This window comes from Nerophis lumbriciformis, linkage group LG11 (genome assembly GCF_033978685.3).
Source record: "Nerophis lumbriciformis linkage group LG11, RoL_Nlum_v2.1, whole genome shotgun sequence".
Classification (NCBI taxonomy): Eukaryota; Metazoa; Chordata; class Actinopteri; order Syngnathiformes; family Syngnathidae; genus Nerophis; species Nerophis lumbriciformis.
Window position 1 is genome coordinate 2,350,997 of NC_084558.2, and position 23,725 is coordinate 2,374,721.

The window sequence follows — 23,725 nt, forward strand, 5'->3', positions numbered from 1 at the left end:
AATGCATTGATAAAATCCTGTTACTAAATAATAACATACAATAAAATGCAAGAAGAGGGTAATAAAAGTGTCAATAGGGCAACTCTACAACACTGCATTATCAGTGAAAAGGTCGTACCCTTCCATAGCTTCCTATTGAAATCCCGCCATCAATCTTTCTCATCGTAGAGCCACGACAACATCTATGATGACCCTTATCAGCCAGAGGTTGACTCACAACGAGATGCCTCGTCTGCTGCTGGTGGTGGTGGTGGTGGTGGAGGAGGAGGAGGTGGGGGTGGGAGACGTCGTCGAGGCCGAGACCATTTCGCTACCATCAGGACTGCTTCGCTTGTTACTCGCCAGATCCAAGAACATGAGCAGGGGTCGGCCTTGAGGGAGCAGATGTCTGGGTAAAGCAAAACATATAAAGTCCTGTAAGTACAAGGTACGTAGTCTCATTTTCATCGCCTACTTTTGGTCCTAGGTACAAGCGTATGCGCCGGCAGCACCAGAAACAGTTGATGGGCCTTGAAAACAAGCTGAAAGCAGAGATGGACGAGCACCAGCTGAGACTGGACAAGGAGCTGGAGAACCAGAGGAACAGCTTCTCTATGGAGGGTGAAAAGTTATCCAAAAAGCACTCCGCTATCATGGACAAGGAGGTGAGCTGGTTAATCTTTCCACAGCTAAGATTCAATTAAATGAGGTTTTGTTTGGTTCCTCTCTCAGACAAAGGCGGTCCTGACTGAGGAGAAAAAGTTCCAGCAGCACATACTCGGCCAGCAGAAAAAGGAGTTGACAAGTCTGCTGGAATCACAGAAGCGACAATATCGACAACGCAAGGAGCAGCTTAAAGAGGTGACGCCCATGTTTTAGCATCTGATGCACATATTAGCAAACATTGCAGTCATCAAAGACAAGGACTCATTTTTGCACATTGCTGTAACTCAAGGAGTTGAACGAGAACCAGTCAACACCCAAGCGGGAGAAGCAGGAGTGGCTGGTGCACCAGAAAGAGTGTCTGCAGCAGCTCCAGGCAGAGGAGGAGTCAGGTCTGCTGAGGAGGCAGAGGCAGTATTATGAGCTGCAGTGTCGCCAATACAAGAGGAAGATGCTGCTGGCACGACACAATCTAGAGCAGGATCTGATCCGTGAGGTAACAACGTGGGGCTGTTTTTTCTTTCCTCTCCTATTGCGAAACAAAACTAACTTTAAAGACAATCATTATTTGGAGTCCAATGGATGCCATTTATACGATGGCCAATAGGGGAAATATAAAAAATAAACGCAAACAGATGCAACTTCACAACACATAAGTGTGGGGCAAATGTGCAATAACGTCCAAAACACGCACAACCCCATAAAACACAAACTATGGGAAAAACTCAACTGATGTACGATGAAACGGGAGGTTAACATGCTACTCGGAAGTAAGCCACATAAATAAGAATATGTAAATGCCGCCTCTGACACTGCTGTTCTTTGGAATGATGTCTCAACGCGGCCGCCATCCTGAGCTGGGGGAAGCTACATCTATTTTCTGCATTAATTAACTCAGACAGAGGTCAAACCATGATTCGAAGTTCGGTGCCAGTTAGATGCAGATCGGTCTGACGAAACCCCTGCACAAGATGGCGGCTGTATTTACGTGGCTGACAAGCCTGAAGGTCGCGTCTACGTATTCATACACCTGTGAGCTCTACCAGTGGTGCCTTGTCTGAGAAGGATATACAAATACATAGGTGGGAATGCCTAGAAAAAAGTTGGCGGAGTGAAAAGTTACAAAATTTGAAAATAATTTGATATAATTATAAAATTGCCGATTTAATGTGTTGTGTTTTCCCTGCATGTGTTTTTGGGTTTATTTTGATCGCATGTTTGCCCTGCGCTTGTGCGTTGTTTTGTGAAATTGCATGTATTTTGGACGTATCTGCGCATTTGCCCATGTCGGCCACCGTACAGACAGTGCTTCCGGAAAGTATTCACAGAGGGTGACTTTTTTCATATGTTGTTACGTAACAGCCTTTTTCCAAAAATGGATTTAAGTCATTTTTGTCCTCAAAATTATCCAGAAAATACCCCATAGTGAAAATGTGAAATTGTTTTTGTTTTTTTATTTTGCAAATTTATAAAAAATTAAAAAACGGTAAAAATCACATGTACATAAATATTCACAGCATTTACTCAATACTTTGTTGATGCACATTCGGCAGCAATTACAGCCTCAAGTATTTTTGGATACAATGCCACAAGCTTGGCATACCTATCTTTGGGCAGTTTTGTCCACTCTCTTTGCAGCACCTCTCAAGCTCCATCAGGTTGGATGAAAAGTGTTGGTTTTCATCCAGGATGTGTCTGTACATTGCTGCATTCTATCCTGAATAGTCTCCCAGTTTCTGCTGCTGAAAAACATCCCCATAGCATGATGCTGCCACCACCATGCTTCACTATAGGGACGGTATTGGCCTGGTGATGAGCGCTGCCTGGTTCCTCCAAACGTGACACCTGGCATTCACGCCAAAGAGTTTAATCTTTGTTCCATCAGACCAGAGAATTTTGTTTCTCATGATCTAAGAGTCTTTCAGGTGCATTTTGGCAAACTTTTTACTAAGAAATGTCTTCCGTCTGGCCACTATACCATACAGGCCTGATTGGTGAATTGCTGCAGAGATTGTTGTCCTTCTGGAAGGTTCTCCTCTCCACAGTATAATGCTGTAGCTCTGACAGAGTGACCACTAGGTTCTTGGTCACCTCCCTGACTAGACTAAGATGAATGCAGCAATGTACAGAGACCTCCTGGATGAAAACCAACACTTCCCATCCAACCTGATGGAGCTTGAGATGTGCTGCAAAGACGACTGGGCGAAACTGCTCAAAGATAGGTGTGCCAAGGTTGTGGCATCATATTCAAAAATACTTGAGGCTGTATCAACAAAGTATTGAGTAAAAGCTGTGAATACTTATGTACATGGGATTTTTTTTTTATAAATTTACAAAATAAATAAAAATAACTTTCAATATTGTTATGCGGTATTGTCTGTAGAATTTTGAGGACAACCATGGATTTATTCCATTTTGGAATAAGGGTGTAACATAACAAAATGGGGGAAAAGTTAAGCGCTGTGAATACTTTCTGGATGCACTGTATAGCACAAACAACATGGTAAGATTATGAAATAGGAACAGGAGGACACAAATGTTAGCAAAACAAGCACAGCTATGTTAGCTAAATTGCTAACATTGCATTGTAGTCCTCTTTAGCCTATTTGCCAAAGAAAGAAAGAAATATTTCAGCTCCCATGTCTATAGTTGACTGACACTTGTTTTTATTTTAGGTGTAGTGAAGCCTGTTTTTCCTTAAATGGTCTTTTTTTTTGTTTTTTTACAAAGCTGTCTTCCATTTAAGTGTTTTGACCTTGTAATAGGTTCAGTTTATGCCACACTGCAAAAACTGAAATCTAAGTAAGATTAAATATCTCAGATACGGGTGATAATTGCTTATTTTCTGTCTGATAAAATAATTCTTCTCACTAAGCAGATTTTATGTTAGTCTTTTACTTGTTTTAAGGGTTTTGGTCCTAAATTATCTGAGTAAGATATTACAGCTTGCTGACATTTTATGACCTATATTGAGTAAAACGTGCTTGAAACTAGAATATCAACTGTTGCAAAGCTGTGTCATCGTATAAAAGTATAAAACTGCTTTATTGCATGAAAAAAAAATCATGATGCCGAGCGCATATCATTATGTCAAGATAACGGCACTAGCATTTACTTAATTTAAGAATATTTTTCAACATATTGAGCAAAAAGGTCTCTTTTTTTTTCTACCAAGAAAATTGCACTTGTTATTAGTGAGAATATACTTATTTGAAGGTATTTTTGGGTTCATTGAGGTTAGCTAATTTGACTTGTTTTGGAAAGTCTTGACAAGCTGACTTTTCTTGTTCTATTGGCAGATAAGTTTGCTTAATTCAAGTAAAATACCCCTCAGTTTTGTATTTTTTTCCCTTGTTTTTGAACACTGACTTTTTGCAGTGCACCCTTTGTTTATTGCTCATGTGGTTCTACACTAGGAGCTGAACAAGAAGCAGACCCTGAAGGACCTGGACTGTGCTATGCTGCTGCGCCACCACGAGTCCACCCAGGAGCTGGAGTTCCGCCAGCTGGGTCTGGTGCAGCGCACCCGGGCCGATCTGATCCGCACGCAGCACCAGACGGAGCTCACCAACCAGATGGAGTACAACAAGCGGCGTGAGCAGGAGCTGCGTCAGAAGCATGCCGTGGAAGTCCGCCAGCAGCCCAAGAGCCTCAAAGTGAGTGACGGTGGCACCGCCCAGAACCAGGGGTGCCCCGAGGAGGCCTCGGGCCATGCGACAGAGGGGCAGAACGGGGAGGGGCCGCTAGAAGCCTCAGTTGAGGAGTTAGAAAAGATGGATGGAGAAGTTGAATTTAGAGATGAAGAGGAAGATGAGGGCCTCAAACATGTGGATGACTTGTCAACCAGCAGAAGAGGCTCAGATGAGAAAGAGGGGTGGGAGATGAGGGAGGTGGAAGGGGTTCAATGGGAATATGAGGAAGCTGGAGGTCAGACTGCACACTTAGATGAGGAGGAGGAGGAGGAGGGTAGAGGTGTGGCGGATGGTTGCCCATCTGAGCTCATGTCCCTAGAAAAAAGACGTCAGCATGTGTTGGACGAGTTGTCTGAGTTTTACTTCCCTGATGCCATAGAAGAGCTGGAGCCCGTTCCCCCCGGCCCTCCCCCTCCACCACCACCCCCAGAGTCCTCCCTCCCGTCGCTCTTCTCCCACGCCGTCTGCCTCCTCCTCTCGCTGTCGGCCGCCGCCCAGCCCTCCAACCTGACGCTGCTGCTCCTCACTGTCTTTCTCCTCTCCTTGCGGCGCTCGCCGCCGCTGCCCTCGCTGGCGTCCCTCCTGCTGTCGGCCGAGCTCGCCCTCCTGGCGCACTTCTTCTCCTACCTCCTCCTCCGCTCCTGCTGCTCGCTCTCGTTCTCCGCCTATCTGTCGCTGAGCCTGTGGGCCAGTGGCCTCTTTAGTCTGGGGCTGTCCCTCAGCCTGGGCATCTACTACATCCCCATGATTTTAGTCTCCGCCTCCTTCCTCAGCTCCCCTTCCCTCTTCTTGTCGCTCTACCTGCTGGTGGTGCTGGTTGTCCGGCCGGTCCGCGACTTCTTCCAGCAAGCGCCCCGCAAAGTCAACCGACTGTGCATGCGGGTGCTTTTCCGCCTTCCCCGACCGCTCTTCGCCATGTGCCAGTCGCTCCTCGGCGGCGTGGCTGAGCGAAGCCTCTATGAGATGTTCCCAAAAGCAGGGCGCAACTGGGGCGTGCGCCAGTCCAAAATCCCTGTCCCCCTGAAGAGTCTACCTTCCAAACATCAGGCTCGTGGCACAGGCCACTCCCCGCTGGCACAGGGCGCCCTCTGGGTGAAGCGATTCAGCCGACGGCCCCTCGGGGTGCTCGCCGACTTGGCGAACTCGCTAGTGCTAAAGCTAGCTCGGCAGCTGGTCAAAAAGCTGCCGGTGGGCGCGCGTCTCCGGCTGAGACGCGTGGGCCTTCTAAAGAAGGAGAGGCCCAGCAGGCTGCCTCGACTGCTCCCTCGTGAAGTGAGGGAGAGGAGGATGAGGGAGCGAGTGAGGCGGGAGAGGGACAGGCGGCGAAGGGAGGAGCGGGAAAGGACGCTGCGCGATGAGGCCAGGTGGGAATGCGGCCTCAGGCGAACGTCCTCGGGAAGGTTTGTCAGAGGGAAGGTTCGCCCGTGGAGATAAGTGCTCATGCTGCACTGTGGGGGTCTCACCAGTTGCTGTACCAAACATTTCCTTATTGTGCTTTTTGTAAAAGTTATTTTTTTGTTCTTGATTAGTAAGACCATTTCAAATTGTTACTTTTTATTTCTTGTGTGTGCAATTTTTTTTTTCTTACTTTATCACAGTGTTATCTTTAAAGCTGTGGACAATCAATCCGTCCCAACGTCGCCCTAAATAGTGAACACTATAGCTTCAAACGTGCAATAAACAGCTCTGTACTCCACACAAATATCACATATTACAATATTTGCTTCCACTTTCATCTTTTATTGCGGTTTATGCGATAATGTTGTTAGGATTTACCATGTAAACATGTTCTTATGTTAGTTATATGAAGCCATTGGGTGCCTATGAAGATATATTTGCACTAATGTCTTTAATAGTCTATTGTATGTTAAGATTGAAATAAATATTGGAAGAGTCAAAAGGCCTTTATATATAAATTCAATATGTTATTTATCTAAAGCCATATCTTTTACACAGATTATATCCAAAGACTGATAAAACTACTGAATGTGAAAGTTGTGATATTAGACGAAGACTTAAACTTAAATGTCATTTTTGCATTTACATAAATAAAAAAATCCAAACGTCCCTTTGGTTGGACCAAAAGACCCATACAATCATTTAAATGAAGGTTTAAACATGTATAATTATTTTAGAAGTAGTGGAAATGATTGTGTTTCATAGAAGAATACAAATGCACATTAGTGATGACATTTCTGTAGTTTGAGATGTAAGTTAAAGAGCAAAACTTCCTCAGGAGAAAAGACTGTTTGCTTTTTGGGGTCGCAAACAAGCTTTAAATGACATATTTCACGTCATATTTTATTTGACTGTAACTTATTTTTTATTTTATGCCATTGTGTTTGACGATCCCTGTTCCTCTGTTTACATGTTTGTATTGTGTTGTCACCTTTTATACCTAAGTGAAGCAGTATTTCTTTCAGACAAGAACTGCGTTGTTTGGTAGCTTTTGTTTAAATTACTGTATTATTCACATTTGGAAAGCATAAAAAAATCTTTGTCACACATTTTTTGTGCACCAAAATAAATTGTGTTGAAATCATTGTTCCTATCTCGTGTTTATGATTTGCCTTTCCATTGTTTTTTTTCTTTATGAATTTCTTCATTTTGTCCTCTTCCTTTTTTTCATTATCATCACTCCTGTGTCATTGTTTATGTTTTTGTTGTGTGTCAGTGCCCTTCCTGTATTGAAATGTAACTACCAGCCAATAATACTTTGACTTTAATGCTGCTTCAAGACAGAGCTTAAAGAGTTTATTCATTTAGGGAAAAAATGTTTTACACTCTTACAACCTAAATTTGGCAATAGAGCAAACAAACAATACAAGACAAAAATAATTGAGTTTGCTTTCAGTTTTTTTCTACATTTGTAATGAAAAAAAGTATTTTTAAATGGAAAATAATACTTCAAAATGGATTTGATCATTTCATTGATTTTATTTCTTAATTTTTTATACAAAACCAGTGAAGTTGGCACATTGCGTAATTCGTAAAAAAAAACAGAATAAAATGATTTGCTAATACTTTTCAACTTATATTCAATGGAATAGACTACAAAGACAAGATATTTAATGTTTGAACTGAGAAACTTGTATTTTTTTTGCAAATAATCATTAACTTAGAATTTAATGGCAGTAACACATTGCAAAAAAGTTGGCACAGGGGCATTTTTACCACTGTGTTACATGGCCTTTCCTTTTAACAACACTCAGTAAACGTTTGGGAACTGAGGAAACCAATTTTTGAAGCTGTTCAGGTGGAATTCTTTCCCATTCTTGCTTGATGTACAGCTTAAGTTGTTCAACAGTCCGGGGGTATCTGTTGTGGTATTTTAGGTTTCATAATGCGCCACACATTTTCAATGGGAGACAGGTCTGGACTACAGGCAGGCCAGTCTAGTACCCGCACTCTTTTACTATGAAGCCACGCTGTTGTAACACGTGGCTTGGCATTGTCTTGCTGAAATAAGCAGGGGCGTCGATGATAACGTTGCTTGGATGGCAACATATGTTGCTCCAAAACCTGTATGTACTTTTCAGCATTAATGGTGCCTTCACAGATGTGTAAGTTACCCATGTCTTGGGCACTAATACACCCCCATACCATCACAGATGCTGGCGTTTGAACTTTGCGCCTATAACAATCAAGATGGTTCTTTTCCTCTTTGGTCCAGAGGACACGACGTCCACAGTTTCCAAAAACAATTTGAAATGTGGACTCGTCAGAACACAGAACATTTTTCCACTTTGCATCAGTCCATCTTAGATGAGCTCGGGCCCAGCGAAGCCGGCGGCGTTTCTGGGTGTTGTTGATAAATAGCTTTGGCTTTGCATAGTAGAGTTTTAACTCGCACGTACAGATGTAGCGACAAACTGTAGTTACTGACAGTGGTTTTCTGAAGTGTTCCTGAGCCCATGTGGTGATATCCTTTACACGCTGATGTCGAATTTTGATGCAGCACCGCCTGAGGGATCGAAGGTCACGGGCTTAGCCGCTTACGTGCAGTAATTTCTCTCTCTGGACTTTTTGATGATATTACGGATCGTAGATGGTGAAATCCCTAAATTCCTTGCAATAGCTCGTTGAGAAATGTTGTTCGTAAACTGTTGGACAATTTTCTCACGCATTTGTTCACAAAGTGGTGACCCTCGCCCCATCCTCGTTTGTGAATGACTGAGCATTTCATGGAGGCTGCTTTTATACCCAATCATGGCACCCACCTGTTCCCAATTAGCCTGTTCACCTGTGGGATGTTCCAAATAGGTGTTTGATGAGCATTCCTCAACGTTCTCAGTCTTTTTTGCCACTTGTGCCAGCTTTTTTGAAACATGTTGCAGGCATCAAATTCCAAATGAGGTAATATTTGCAAAAAATAATAAAGTTGCTCAGTTCCAACGTTAAGTATCTTGTCTTTGCAGTCTATTCAATTGAATATAGGTTGACAAGGATTTGCAAATCATTGTATTCTGCGATGAGGTGGCGACTTGTCCAGGGTGTACGCCGCCTTCCGCCCGATTGTAGCTGAGATAGGCTCCAGCGACCCCAAAAAGGGAATAAGCGGTAGAAAATGGATGGATGGATGTATTCTGTTTTTATTTACGATTTACACAACGTGCCAACTTCACTGGTTTTGGGTTTTGTATGTGTATGTATTTTTTATTTATTTTTATATTTGATGTGTTATAACAACAGAGGCTGCTCCTCAGGTTTTCTGATGCACGTTAGACCTCCGCCTGTCTCTCTCTCTCTCTGTCCCGCAGTCTAAAGAACTGCAGATAAAGCGTCAGTTCCAGGACACGTGCAAGATCCAAACCCGCCAGTACAAGGCCCTGCGGAACCACCTGCTGGAAAACACGCCGAAGTCGGACCACAAGGCCGTGCTGAAGCGTCTGAAGGACGAGCAGACCCGTAAACTGGCCATCCTTGCCGAGCAGTACGACCACTCCATCAATGACATGCTGTCCACGCAGGCTGTGAGTACTACTAGAATTGTCATCATCACATCGTGTCACACACCTTGTCTTCCTATTCTCAGCTGCGATTGGACGAAACCCAGGAAGCGGAGTACAAGGTGCTGCGCATGCAACTTCAGCAGGAGCTGGAGCTGCTCAACGCCTACCAGAGTAAGATCAAGATCCACACGGACACGCAGCACGATAGGGAAGTCAAGGACCTGGAACAGAGGGTGTCCATCCGCCGCGCGCTGCTGGAGCAAAGGGTCAGATCTCCATTTCTCTCAATTTGCATTACTGCTGGGACGGAGGGACAGATGCGTGAATGGACAAACACAAACAATAACCAGACAGATGGACTGAAGATGGGCGTGTGGGAGGATGTTGAGTGGATGGTTTAGATCAGGGTGGTGTCCAAAGTGTGGCACCAACACAGAATCGACACATCCCAGATTCGAATGTTGCACAGAAACTAGAAAATACCATTTTGGTAGAAATTGCGTGTGAATGCTGAAAAATGTACAATTAGCATGCCAGCCAGGTAACAAAAAGTACGACTAAGCAGTTAATGTGCAACAAGTACCAGACTCGGAAGTTGTACACCTTCAAAAATAGCTGGGGGGAAAAAAACGTACCAAAATGATGACCGCGAGGTATGCAGTACAGGCCAAAAGTTTGGACACACCTTCTTATTTCATGCGTTTTCTTTATTTTCATGACTATTTACATTGTAGATTGTCACTGAAGGCATCACAACTATGAATGAACACATGTGGAGTTATGTACTTAACAACAAAAAGGTGAAATAACTGAAAACATGTTTTGTATTCTAGTTTCTTCAAAATAGCCACCCTTTGCTCTGATTACTGCTTTGCACACTCTTGGCATTCTCTCCATGAGCTTTCAAGCACACCTGTGAAGTGAAAACCCATTTCAGGTGACTACCTCTTGAAGCTCATGGAGAGAATGCCAAGAGTGTGCAAAGCAGTAATCAGAGCAAAGGGTGGCTATTTTGAAGAAACTACAATATAAAACATGTTTTCAGTTATTTCACCTTTTTTTGTTAAGTACATAACTCCACATGTGTTCATTCATAGTTTTGATGCCTTCAGTGACAATCTACAATGTAAATAGTCATGAAAATAAAGAAAACGCATTGAATGAGAAGGTGTGTCCAAACTTTAGGCCTGTACTGTATATATGTATATATACGTTAGTTCAGGAAAAAACACGGAGGCTATTTCATCCCTACAAGCCTGTTTCGCAGGCATATATATATATATATATATATATACATATATATATACCCCAACAGGGACAAGCAGTAGAAAATGGATGGATATGTATATATATATATATATATATATATATATATATATATATATATACACATACATACAGTACAGGCCTAAAGTATATAATTATTTTTATTTTTATTTACAGTGGAACCTCAATTTACGAACTTAACTAATTCTTGAACATGGTTCGTAAACCGAAAAGTTTGTATAGTGAAGCAGAATTCCCCATAAGAATCAATGTAAACATGAATAATTGGTTCTGGCCTTGACAAAGTCCCTATTTTAGTTAAAAAAAAAAAAAAAAAAACCTGCACACTTTTGAAGACACTATAATGTATATATATACTTTACTTACATTGTGTGTGTGTGTGTGTGTGTGTATGTATATATATATATATATATAAGCCGCAGATCTTTACGAAATCAATTGTTTACACAGAAAGATTCTGTAAATGTTTATTTACATACCTTAAATGTTTCCAAACTGTAACACAGCAGTAAAACGGCTGATAAAACAAAACAGAAGATATTGATTTGAGATATGTGTATATAAATATGTATATATATATATATATATATATATATATATATATATATATATATATATATATATATATATATATATATGTTATATTGATTTGAGATATGTGTATATATATATATATATATATATATATATATATATATATATATATATATATATATATATATATACACACATATCTCAAATCAATATAACAAGGGGATAATGGCTCAATACCCTTATTTTTATTTAAACAACGTAACAGCAAGCTTAAATGTCAACACACACAAACGTCTCGTTGGTGCACTCCAAAACGTTAAACACCATGTTGCTATAGTAAAAACCAAAAAAAGAAAAGTAATTTGACCTTGTGTCTGTGAATACATGTGGCACTATTGAACACTCTTGTAGTTTCGGAGTGATAAACGAGCAGTGGCTTCACGTAGTCACCGCAAACTTTAGCACAATCTAGCAGTGTGAGGCAATCCTTCATCACCTTGTGTCCCTGAAGTGCCTTCTCTTTCACTGTAATAAAGGTCCGCTCTGGCATATTTTTTTGGTCTCATCACAATTAAAGACTTTCCTGCGGAACAAAGTCCACTTCCCTGATCAAATCCTCGAAGCAACCCGAAGCTACACAGCAAGACTGTGAGAGTTTGGACTCATTGATCACACAAAGTGATCTCGACAGTCGTGGAAATAAACTCTCCGCGAGTACAGGATGTAAACAGGATGTAACGCATCCGTGCTCGCATTTAGAGGAAGTGACGTCATCAAATTGGCAACCTTCGATGGCTTCAAGCGGCATGCAAAATGAATGAATGAAGCGTTTTATACAAAGAAAACAATCTGAAGTTGTCTTTATTTTGAAGTTATCGTGCCGTGATTTTACCAGTCCGGCCCACTTGGGAGTAGATTTTTCTCCGTGTGGCATCCGATCTAAAATGAGTTTGACAGCCCTGGGTTAGATGGACATAAAGATGGATGGATGGTTAACTGGGCAAAGGGACAGACGAGTGTGCTGGTGAATGGTTGGGAGTTACCATATTTGGATGAATGAATGTGTGGATGACATAAATGGTCAAGGACTTGGACATGTGGCGAGGTCGTTGGCGCACATTTCTCTCATGCTCACATGTCCTGTTGTCCTCAGATCGAGGAGGAGATGCTGTCCCTCCAGAACGAGCGCTCCGAGCGCATCCGCACCCTCTTGGAGCGCCAGGCCAGCGAGATCGAGAGCTTCGACTCGGAGAGTTTACGTCTGGGCTTCACTAACTTGTCCCTGTCGGGCCTCCCTGCCGACGCCTACTCCAAGCAGGGTTACCCCAGCGCCCCTCCCCCGGCCCCCCGCTCCGCCAGCCACTGGAGCCACGGCGTGCACCCCCACCGCGCCCCCCCGCCGCAGCCCTCCCGCCGCAGCCACAACAACAGCGGCGGCGGCGGCGGCGGAGGAGGAGGGGAGCGCAGAAGCGACTCCTCCTCCTCGCACGGATCGGGGATGGCGTTGGCGCTGTCGAGGGACGGGCACCACTCGTCCCGCTCCTCGTCCTCCTCGTCTTCCTCCCACCACCAGCGCCACCACATGCCGCAGCACTACCACCACCAGAGCACGCCGCAGCTGTACCGCGAGCGAGAGCGAGATAGAGACCGCGAGCGGGAGAAGGAGCGGGAGTGGCCCGGGATGCGAGGCCCCAGCGGTGACCTGGTCCACCCGCTACCCTTACCCTTCTCCCATCACCTACCCTCACGCTCCTCCTCGCAGTCCCTCGCCATGCTGCCACCACCGCCACCCGCCCCTCCCTCTATCTCCGGTCCGTCGTCCTCCTCGTCTTCCTCCTCCTCCTCGCAGGGGGGGGTCTACGGCGGTGAAAGGGGCGGCGGCGGGCTCGGCATACGCGCCGCCCCCAGCCTGATGGCGCTGAGAAACAGCCCCCAGCCTCTGAGGAGGACGGCGTCTGGCGGGGGACCAGGGGCGGGCGCGGGCGCTGACGGCGTCCTGAGCCGGAGCACCTCGGTGACTTCGCACATCTCCAACGGCTCGCACCTCTCCTACTCCTAGACGAGGGGGCGGGGCTTAGGGTTAAGGTTGCGTCTCAGTCTCGACCATTTTGTCTCTTTTGAGGACAAGCTGCGTCCTGCTTCCTGCGACCCAGGAAGAGGGGAATGTAACACCACTTGAGCTTAGGTTTCAAAATAAAACTTTTTTTAAACAGGTAAAAAAAAAAAAAAGGGGCGGGGTTTGGAGGCCATGTCTTCTTCTATGATGTTCAATGCTGGAATGGAGAACAAGCGAGCATAATAGGTTTACGTGAACGTACTGTACTTGTATGTACTGTAGTGTCCCATATAGAAGCACTGCTATGTTAGCCGACAAGATGGAAAACATTTTTTGATGTATGAACAAAAAACACAAATGTTGCTAGGAGCGTCACCGATGCCTTTAAGGATCTCTTAAAGGGATGTAATCAATATTTGTATTTGACGGCCGCAACTGAATGTTTGTCAGAATTAGAAGACCGCAGGCGTACTCGTATTGTTGTCCTTACACTCCCATGCATGAAGGCATCACCAAACATCTCACCTATCTTTAATGTACATAATATCCATGTGGAATATGACAAGCAAAGAGCTTTTATAGAAGACGGCAACGAGTAATTTTGATATATTCACACGAGTATTGAATTACTCCCGAGTCCAACATGCCTTTTCTATAGTTCTCAATATGAGGCCAACCTGATTGTAGCCGTTGTTCACATCAAATATACTGTATATATGTATGTATGTATGTGTATATATATATATTTATGTGTATATATATATATATATATATATATATATATATATATATATTTATTTATATATATATATATATATATATTTATTTATATGTGCAGGCCAAAAGTTTTGACACACTTTCTCATTTCAATGCATTTTCTTTACTTTCATGACTATTTACATTGTAGATTGTCACTGAAGGCAGCAAAACTATGACACCTGTGAAGTGAAAACCCATTTCAGGTGACTACCTCTTGAAGCTCATGGAGAGAATGCCAAGAGTGTGCAAAGCAGTAATCAGAGCAAAGGGTGGCTGTTTTGAAGAAACTAGAATATAAAGCATGTTTTCAGTTATTTCACCTTTTGTTAAGTACATAACTCCACATGTGTTCATTCATAGTTTTGATGCCTTCAGTGACAATCTACAATGTAAATAGTTATGAAAATAAAGAAAACGCATTGAATGAGAAGGTGTGTCCAAACGTTTGGCCTGTACTGTATATATATGTGTATATATATATATACACACACACACACACACATCCATCCATCCATGTTCTACCGTTTATCCCTCTCGGGGTCACAGGGGTAGCTGGAGCCTATCCCAGTCGCCACCTTATCGATATATATATATCAAAAGATAAAAAAGCGATCACCTCCTGTTATTGTTTTTCTTTTATAATTGGCTACTAGAATGTACCTTTTTTGTTTACTTTACTTGGACTTTGATGTGATCGAGAGCCGAGAGAAGGCAGGGGCCTCGACTGAGCCGCTGGTTTGGTGCCCCCGAAGGTGCTGACCCAGCAGCAGTGACCGGAGCAGCGCAGAACTTTTTGTTGTTGAGGAAGTGACGCTGCGGAGGCCCCAAAGGTCCCTCTTGATACAGCGAGACTTTTAGTTGCTCTGTCATGGCAAGTGGAAGGAAAAAAAATATATTCTCACACGGTTTGTAATGACTCCAACACCAGCTCGGCACCATTCCCCGTATAACCTAAAGAATTAACGCAATCTCAGTGCATGCATAAAAGTCCTTATATAAACTCAAGACTGGCAACATGCTTGTTTGTGTGTGGGGGGTTGTTTGTAGATGAGGCAGCTGTTATGAGATGTGCGATTTGGGTTTGTTTTTTTGGGGGGGGGGGGGGGGGGGGTGGATCCTTTAAATTAAATATTCCAATCAAGCATTCCAAGCTTGAGACCATATGTATTGAGGAAAAAAAATGGGTGCTGAAATATTAAATTGATATCAACACATTTTGATGTGCTTTGACTCCTGACCGTGCGTATTCATTGTTCTCCCAAATGGCCAGCAGAGGGCGACCTTGCAAAAGAGGCCATTCTGAGCCATCATGCTTAAGGTTCCATGTTGCGGTTTTACTTTCAGTCCAAGATTGAAATCACACAAGTGGTGCTTTAAAAAATAGGTTTTACTTGTAGTTATGTAGACAAGGCACTCCATGCATTCTGCATGTCGACCAGCAAGGAGGAACCTTGGAAATGAGGCCTTTATTTGATTAGAACTGCATGAAACTAATCAAAATGGTTTAAGGCTCCATTACTGACTTGTCATTAGCCGTAATGAGGCACAATCTAATTATACATTAGCTACAACCTTGTTTCATTAGGCTCTAGAATGACCAGCAGGAGATAACTCCTGTTATCCTGGGCCTTATGCTCAATGTTACCTTTGGAATAATTTTAAATTAGACATTTATAGTGTAAGTTCTGGGTTTAACACTACACCTAAACCCATTTGTGTCAACCTTAAAATATGACCATTTGAGAGTAGATTTTAGAGGAAGTTTATTCCATTTGCACAAACAAAAGAAAGACAGACTTTAAGAACAAGAATGTGAGTGCTCTAGCTTTAGTTACATTCCAATGCCGCTAATACTCTTCTCCTTCGTCATCATCCTCCCCGATGCTGTCAGCCCCCACTTCTTCGTAATCTTTCTCCAGAGCGGCCATGTCTTCTCTGGCCTCCGAGAATTCTCCTTCCTCCATTCCCTCTCCTACGTACCAGTGCACAAAGGCCCGCTTGGCGTACATCAGGTCGAACTTGTGGTCGAGTCGGGCCCAGGCTTCTGCGATGGCGGTGGTGTTGCTCAACATGCACACCGCCCTCTGTACCTTGGCGAGGTCGCCGCCTGGGACCACAGTAGGGGGCTGGTAGTTGATGCCCACTTTGAAGCCGGTGGGGCACCAGTCCACAAACTGGATGGAGCGCTTCGTTTTGATGTTGCTGATGGCGGAGTTGACGTCTTTTGGCACCACGTCGCCGCGGTACAGCAGGCAGCACGCCATGTACTTGCCGTGACGGGGGTCGCACTTCACCATCTGGTTGGCGGGCTCGAAGCAGGCGTTGGTGATGTCGGCCACAGACAGCTGCTCGTGATAGGCTTTCTCGGCGGAGATGACGGGGGCGTAGGTGGCCAGGGGGAAGTGGATTCGCGGGTACGGCACCAAGTTGGTCTGGAACTCAGTCAGGTCCACGTTCAGGGCGCCGTCGAACCGCAAGGAGGCGGTGATGGACGACACGATCTGACCGATCAACCTGTTGAGGTTGGTGTAAGTGGGGCGTTCAATGTCCAGGTTCCTGCGGCAGATGTCGTAGATGGCCTCGTTGTCGACCATGAACGCGCAGTCGGAATGCTCCAGGGTGGTGTGGGTGGTCAGGATGGAGTTGTAGGGCTCCACTACTGCAGTGGACACCTGCGGCGCCGGGTACACCGCAAACTCGAGCTTGGACTTTTTGCCATAGTCGACTGACAGACGCTCCATGAGGAGGGAGGTGAAGCCTGAGCCGGTTCCTCCTCCAAAGGAGTGGAAGATGAGGAAGCCTTGAAGGCCTGTGCACTGATCAGCCTAAAAAAAAAAAAAAAGGGAGGGGGGGGGGTTAACATCACATGACTGCTAATGAATATTGATGACAAAATGGCTTTTCACCAGTTTGCGAGTTCTATCCAGAACCAGGTCGATGATCTCCTTGCCAACTGTGTAGTGACCACGGGCGTAGTTGTTGGCAGCGTCCTCCTTCCCGGTGATCAGCTGTTCAGGGTGGAAGAGCTGACGGTACATTCCGGAGCGGATTTCATCTGCGCAAACACATTAGAGCACGCTCAGTGGGCAGTTTGCTTTCCTAGGGATCACAATCTTATCATTTGGCTTCTATTTTTGTAAATTGTTTATATTTTTAATACCGATGACCGTCGGCTCCAAATCCACAAAGACGGCCCGGGGCACATGCTTGCCGGCGCCGGTCTCGCTGAAGAAGGTGTTGAAGGAGTCGTCTCCGCCGCCGATGGTCTTGTCGCTGGGCATCTGACCGTCGGGCTGGATGCCGTGCTCCAGACAATACAACTCCCAGCATGCATTGCCCATCTGGGCGCCGGCCTGGCCCACGTGCATGGAAATACACTCACGCTGGAGGAGGGGGTGAGACATTACAGACATCGTGTGTTAGTGATGCTGGCGTTACAGGGTGAGACATTGCAGACATTGTGTGTTAGTGATGCTGGCGTTACAGGTTGACTGGAGCGCCATTGTGCTGCGTTTAGGGCCACGCGGTAATCTGATGGCGCGTTGCGCCTGAGGCCCTGTTGGGGGGGGGGGGATTAACTTTCGGCCTTACCTCGCCTTAACGGTAAGACTTAATAAAAAACACGTGACACGTAATTATATCGGTAGAGACGCGTTCGACACATTTACATCAGCGAAAAAAATGAACATTGATGGATGGAAAAAAAAAACGCCTTTCGTCGAACAAAAGTACCCAGATGTGAGGAGGGAGACGCGCGCGCAAACAAAATGGAGAACGTTTGGAATAAAACCACGACGTGTGTGGTCATTGTGTGTACAAATAATGACATCTTTCTAATTCAGCATGCGTTAGTATTGTAATTACACACGATTGTCGACAATTTTTTCCATTTCTATCGACGACACTCCCTTCTATGTTGACATTGACGCAGCATTTGATCTATGTCGGTCTTTTCCCAACTCACCATTGTTGCTAGTTAATGTCCTTCTCGTCGACGTCGAGTAGTCTGTTGAAGAAGGTTGAACTGAGGGGCAAAACTGGCGGTAGTCGTATTTATAGTTTGTTGCGGGGGGCGGGGCCAAAGCGCAAAGTTTGAATTTTGTCTCGCGAGCGAACGTTAGCTAAGTCATGCTGCCTTCAGGTGCCGTCCGTTAACTCGGTACTCTGGGACAACGCCTTGTTTTTTTTTGTTGTAGGGTTTTCACGTGTTGCGTGTCAATTCTTGAAATTGCAGACATGGTTTTGGAAGGTGATATATGGTAGATCACCTGGTAATCACAGGATTAACGTATAGTTATTTAAGATGGGCTATGTTAGTATTGACCTGATACCAAGTGCATACAGGGCCTGTATGCCAATACCATTTTTTTTCTACTGGTAGGATTTTGCCTTTAATTTGTCAATCATGGTTGTAATTGGAATAAAACACATGACACATATATTTTGGACAAACAAAAACAATTTTATTAAGAAAAAAACATTTAACAATATTATTTTTGTTGAACTACATAAACCTGATTAAAACATAAAGACATCTTAGTTGAACTAGTGAAAACAGAATTGTTTATTGTTAAAAAAAATAATAATAATAATAAATATAATATTATTATAGAGGTTTATTTGAAATAGGGACATATACAAAAACATAGACATCTGAAACAGTTATCCAATGTTTGTAGCCAAAGCTAATTTACAACACTTGTCCCCAACAACAACAACACAGATCCAACATCATTAAAATAGAAAAATAAAAAATGGAATGAGTCGATAATAATGATAATAGTAATAATACAGACAAAGTGCAAACTAGATAAAAGCCAATAATAATAATAACACAGACAAAGTGCACACTAGATAAAAAACAAATAGTAAAAATTGGTAAAAACTAAACATGGGAACATGATTGTTGCTCAACTAGCCATAATTTTGTTTGTTTTTTGAAAGTGACAAGTGCAGGTATACTTTTCAAAGAGTTCCATAGTTGTGGTCCTTTTATTGAAAAGGCAGTCTGGGCAAAAGATGTTAATAAAGAATACTGAATATCCTAGTGCACAGGTGTCAAACTCAGGGCCCGGGGGCCAGATGTGGCCCGCCACTTCATTTTATTTGACCCTCCAAAGCCAGGAAATAACATGTATGAATAAAGTACTGTAACTTTTCTTACTAAATGTATTCTTATTTTCTATTTTGGGAGAGAACAAATATATGTACTCCATGGGATCGCAAATTATGTTAACTTAAATATTGTCAAATTTTGCAAAAAATATATTATCAAACATTCAAACCATTTTTGAATAGAAATAAATACTAATAATAATGATTTCAAAGCAAGTTATCCATCATATTGTGCAATGGAAAAGTAGCAATTTTACAGCATTTTTCTCTAAATGAAAAAAACAGTACTTTTTTTTACTGTAATAAACTATGGTGCCATTTTGGCATTTACAGCAATACACCGAAAAATCTTCAGTTGTTGATTTGCAGTAAAAACCTAACAAAAAAACCTGGCAGCTCAGGTGCCAAAATATTACTGTAAAATAGCAGTTTTTTTTTATTTTCAGTAAAAAAACAAATGTAAATTTTACAGTAAAATTCTGGCAACTGAGCTGCCTGTTTTTACCATAAAAACAGCAGTACTGTTTTTCCATTTACAGTAATATACACTAAATGTTGAGGTGAAATTATTGCAACTTACCATATTTTTTTTACATTTTAGTTTTTAAAATATCTACTAACAAAATGCATAAAAAATTGTGTATAATGCTATTCACTGTAAAATGCGGCCCTCTGGGGCCAAACATTACTGGGTTGTGGCCCTCAGTGAAAACGACTTTGACACCTCTGTCCTAATGGGATCATACTTATATTTGTCACTATTCCAGTAGGCTATAAATAAATATCATCATAAATCATAAATCTCATTGGGACAGCACCGAATAAAAGTTCCGGCATCATGACCTTGCCCAAAGCTCATTCGTAAATCATCACTGAATATGATGTTCATCCATAGTCCACCAGTGCTTTTCCTTAGTCCATTGGAAACGTGTTTTTTTATATTGAGGTGTTAATTGCGACTTTTTGTTTTGCTTTTCTGCATTTAAGTCCCATTTCCCCTTGGCACTTTCTTACAGTTTGGTCACAGACGTTTTTCTTCTTCATTTGTTTTGCTGTGCATTTTCTGTTTTCAAGACAAATTTCTTTAAGTTTTCTGTCTTGACACTTTGATGTTTCTACCAGTACAACCTTGCCATGTTTGAACTTGGTCCAGATTTTAGACAATCAAGATCTTTTGCAACATGATTTACCTTCTTGAATAATTTTGATAATCCTCTCCCTTGTTTTAATTGACACCTCTCGTGTTGCAGCCATGATTCATGTCACTTCACCTTGTGCAACAGCTCTCCAAAATGTGAACACTCTTTTTTACCTGCAGACTAACAAACAGCATTAATCTGATGCAGATGTTATCTTTGGAAAGGAACATTTACAAAGTGATTTATTGCATTCTGCTTGATCTAAAAATGAAACTGTTACTGACTGCCAAAATGTATTTTCTTGATTTTAGTGTTTCTTAAAGCCAGAAAATTGACATTCGAAATATGTGTAGCTTTGTTTTATCTGCTTTTTTTTCTACAAAATTAAACTGAAAGGACATCCTCGTCCCATCCTGGTGATTCCATACATTTTTGCCAGGGGTTGCACTGACCATCGAAAAGTGCTTCTATATCAACCATAAAATTTTATTTTCAAAATAAATTATCCACATACTATTTGGGGTTGCATCTCAGTCATCTACCCTCAACAGATCCAAAAATAATCTTGTAGAATTCACTACTTTTTTTTTAACTTAAATTGTGTTAAATTGGAAGGCAACAGCATCTTCTTGCCACACCCACACATCTTTATTTTCTCAAAGTGAAAAATATTAGGCTGACATTGAATGATTGATCCGCAAATGTTCAAGAACTGTGGGGTGCCTTTCTGAGATATGACTGATCTCCAAATTAACCCCGATTGAAACATCATTTAATGGTGGGTGGTTGATGAGCCTTTTGTGTGCTTGTTGATCATTGTATCTCTCTAGGGCCATTCAAGAATGCAACTGTCTGTGGTTTTATGTTGATATCTATCTTTGGTTTTTCTTTCATTTATGTAATCATTTATTTGATTATTTATTTTTATTTTTTACTTGTTGGGGGGCAGCATTCGACACATTTTTGGCTATTCCTGTCAACTATATGTGTCTAAAACCCAATAAACAAATGTTAAAAAAAAAATATATATATATATATATATATATACATCCTGGGCTCGGGATCTTTCTGTGTGGAGTTTGCATGTCCTCCCCGTGACTGCGTGGGTTCCCTCCGGGTACTCCGGCTTCCTCCCACCTCCAAAGACATGCACCTGGGGATAAGTTGATTGGCAACACTAAAATTGGCCCTAGTGTGTGAATGTGAGTATGAAAGTTGTCTGTCTATCTGTGTTGGCCCTGCGATGAGGTGGCGACTTGTCCAGGGTGTACCCCGACTTCCGCCTGAGATAGGCTCCAGCGCCCCCCGCGACCCCGAAGGGATTAAGCGGTAGAAAATGGATGGATGGATGGACATATATATATATTTTTATTTATTTTTTATTTATTTATATATATATATATATACATATTCACTTCAACCATCTTTTCTTAAAAAGCTCTTATTTTTTCATTTTCTCCTTTGTCCATATTTCCAGCCCCAGAATCATACCAGTGTCTGATGATGGCTTTCCTCGCAGCTGTAAAAAGCACCATAACCCAATAAAGCTCCTCTGTCCGTGCAACTGCAGTAGGTGTCCTATATATATAGTCACATCACTTTAAATGTAACTGAGTGTACTTCTTCTCAAAACCATTTTAGTTTTGCACAGCTCCTAAAATGTGTGTGATGACCAAACCAAACCCTCACCAAACAATGTCTTCAACTTGGCTGACGTATTGATCTTTTTTTTTTAATCTTGAATCTTAGGTTTAAGAAAAAAACGAACCAATTGTTTTTCAATTATTAATATCTATTAATTTAACAATATTTAAAAACTGTAACAATATCAACAATACAATGTCTTTTGTTCTTTCTGTGACATACAATTATTTGAGAAAATAGCAATAGCCAGCCAGAGGATTTATAGTTTCTGGGTTAATGGAGGATCATTATTCCTGATTCAGTCCCCAGATTTCAATCATTAACCAGTGTGACTTACACATTGTACTGTGTTTTTGTAGGTTAATGGCAGACGGCAGCAATGTTTTGCAACTAACCTTGCTAAAATTTGACAGACATGTACTTATTAGTCTGACCTTGAATCATGATTCGTTAAGCAGCCAAGAGTTTCACTGGTTGGCTGTGTTTCAATTTGTGCATAATAACGCTTCAATACGTATACTATGTACACTCTGTATTTAATTCCCATGACGATGCACATTTTGTAATATTTTTGTTGCTTAATGTTTTGTCTTCTCTCCATTTTAAATGTGACTTGCAACCACTCGAGTGAGTTGAGTAGCCAAAATGGCAGAGATTGAGGGTTGCATACTAACCATTTAGAGAGTTTTGATACTCCATTTCTCCATACTTCTGAGTGTGAATCCATGTCTCAAAATGTTAAATGTAAGGGTGTGTTCACAAGCACTTGTCATTTTTGGTGCGGTTAAAGGGGACCAGGGACCTTTTATATATATATATATATATATATATATATATATATATATATATATATATATATATATATATATATATATATATATATATATTGCGTGTTTGTTCCATTTGGTCAAGAATGAAAGCAGTCCAGGACCAAACAGGTGAACAAGAATTAGGGGTGACCCGATCCAATATTGATATCGGTCCGATATCAATGAGTATCGGACTATATCGGCTTGCATCTAAACTTTCCGGTTCAAACAGTACTGCAGCGTGTTTACTTCTGCACAGCTGGACAGCCAATTAACATTTAATTATCCTCTAGTAAGCGCGCAAGTTTGATCTTTTCTTGCATTTTAGTGAAGTCGTTACACAAAAGGTTTCCTAAAAGTTTATATTAGAGTGGTCCGATAATATCGGACTGCCGATATTATCGGCCGGTAAATGCGTTAAAATGTAATATCGGAAATTATCGGTATCGTTTTTTGGTTTTTTTAATTATTAAATCAACATAAAAAACACAAGATACACACTTCTTTCTGTTATTAATATTCTGGTTCCTACATTATATATCAATATATATCAATACAGTCTGCAAGGGATACAGTCCGTAAGCACACATGATTGTGCGTGCTGCTGCTCCACTAATAGTACTAACCTTTAACAGTTAATTTTACTCATTTTCATTAATTACTAGTTTCTATGTAACTGTTTTTATATTGCTTTACTTTCTTTTTTATTCAAGAAAATGTTTTTAATTTATTTATCTTATTTTATAAATAAAAAAATAAAAAAAGTACCTTATTTTCACCATACCTGGTTGTTCAAATTAGGCATAATAATGTGTTAATTCTACGACTGCATATATCGGTTGATATCGGTATCGGTTGATGTCGGTATCGGTAATTAAAGAGTTGGACCAAATCGGAATATCGGATATCGGCAAAAAGCCATTATCGGACATCCCTAGTTTATATGCTACTTGAAGCTAGAAGCTACACAACACCTAAGCACACTATAGCACACACGCTAGACTCTATGTAGATAATAAGTGTCCTGAATCGAACAATACACTACATTTGTCAATATAAACATGTATACAATAATCATAGTTGCATATCACTTACA

General features: G+C 41.9%; 3 protein-coding genes across 4 annotated transcripts in view; 2 read left to right on the plus strand and 1 right to left on the minus strand.

The window, feature by feature from the left end:
• Positions 1–13,911, plus strand: part of taok2b (TAO kinase 2b) — a 29,572-nt gene extending 15,661 nt beyond the window's left edge. The window contains exons 13-20 of one of the 2 annotated variants that reach the window (XM_061967777.1): positions 169–392; positions 467–644; positions 712–840; positions 935–1,138; positions 4,059–4,298; positions 9,095–9,307; positions 9,370–9,552; positions 12,261–13,911. In XM_061967777.1, the coding sequence (XP_061823761.1) occupies positions 169–392; positions 467–644; positions 712–840; positions 935–1,138; positions 4,059–4,298; positions 9,095–9,307; positions 9,370–9,552; positions 12,261–13,166 (2,277 nt within the window). In that variant the 3' untranslated portion in view covers positions 13,167–13,911. Of the gene's footprint in view, positions 1–168; positions 393–466; positions 645–711; positions 841–934; positions 1,139–4,058; positions 7,032–9,094; positions 9,308–9,369; positions 9,553–12,260 lie in introns of those variants that run through there. The other variant, XM_061967776.1, reaches the window with a different exon arrangement.
• Positions 13,912–15,668: 1,757 nt separating this feature from the next.
• Positions 15,669–18,043, minus strand: LOC133610972 (tubulin alpha chain-like). The gene is made up of 4 exons (XM_061967780.1): positions 17,887–18,043; positions 17,083–17,305; positions 16,829–16,977; positions 15,669–16,747 (listed from the first exon to the last, which is right to left on the minus strand). The coding sequence occupies exons 1-4, from the start codon at positions 17,887–17,889 to the stop codon at positions 15,770–15,772; spliced, it is 1,353 nt and encodes a 450-aa protein (XP_061823764.1). The 5' UTR covers positions 17,890–18,043; the 3' UTR covers positions 15,669–15,769.
• mazb (MYC-associated zinc finger protein b (purine-binding transcription factor)) overlaps positions 17,215–23,725 on the plus strand; it is a 33,984-nt gene continuing 27,473 nt past the window's right edge. Inside the window, exon 1 of the mRNA XM_061967783.1 lies at positions 17,215–17,363. The gene's annotated coding sequence lies outside the window, so the exon portion shown is untranslated. The remainder of the gene's footprint in view (positions 17,364–23,725) is intronic.

Coding starts and splice junctions, on each gene's coding strand:
- LOC133610972 (XM_061967780.1), bottom strand. Junction 16,978..17,082: donor TTTGGAGCCGACGGTCATCG/GTATTAAAAATA, acceptor GTGTTTGCGCAG/ATGAAATCCGCTCCGGAATG. Junction 16,748..16,828: donor TGGATAGAACTCGCAAACTG/GTGAAAAGCCAT, acceptor TTTTTTTTTTAG/GCTGATCAGTGCACAGGCCT.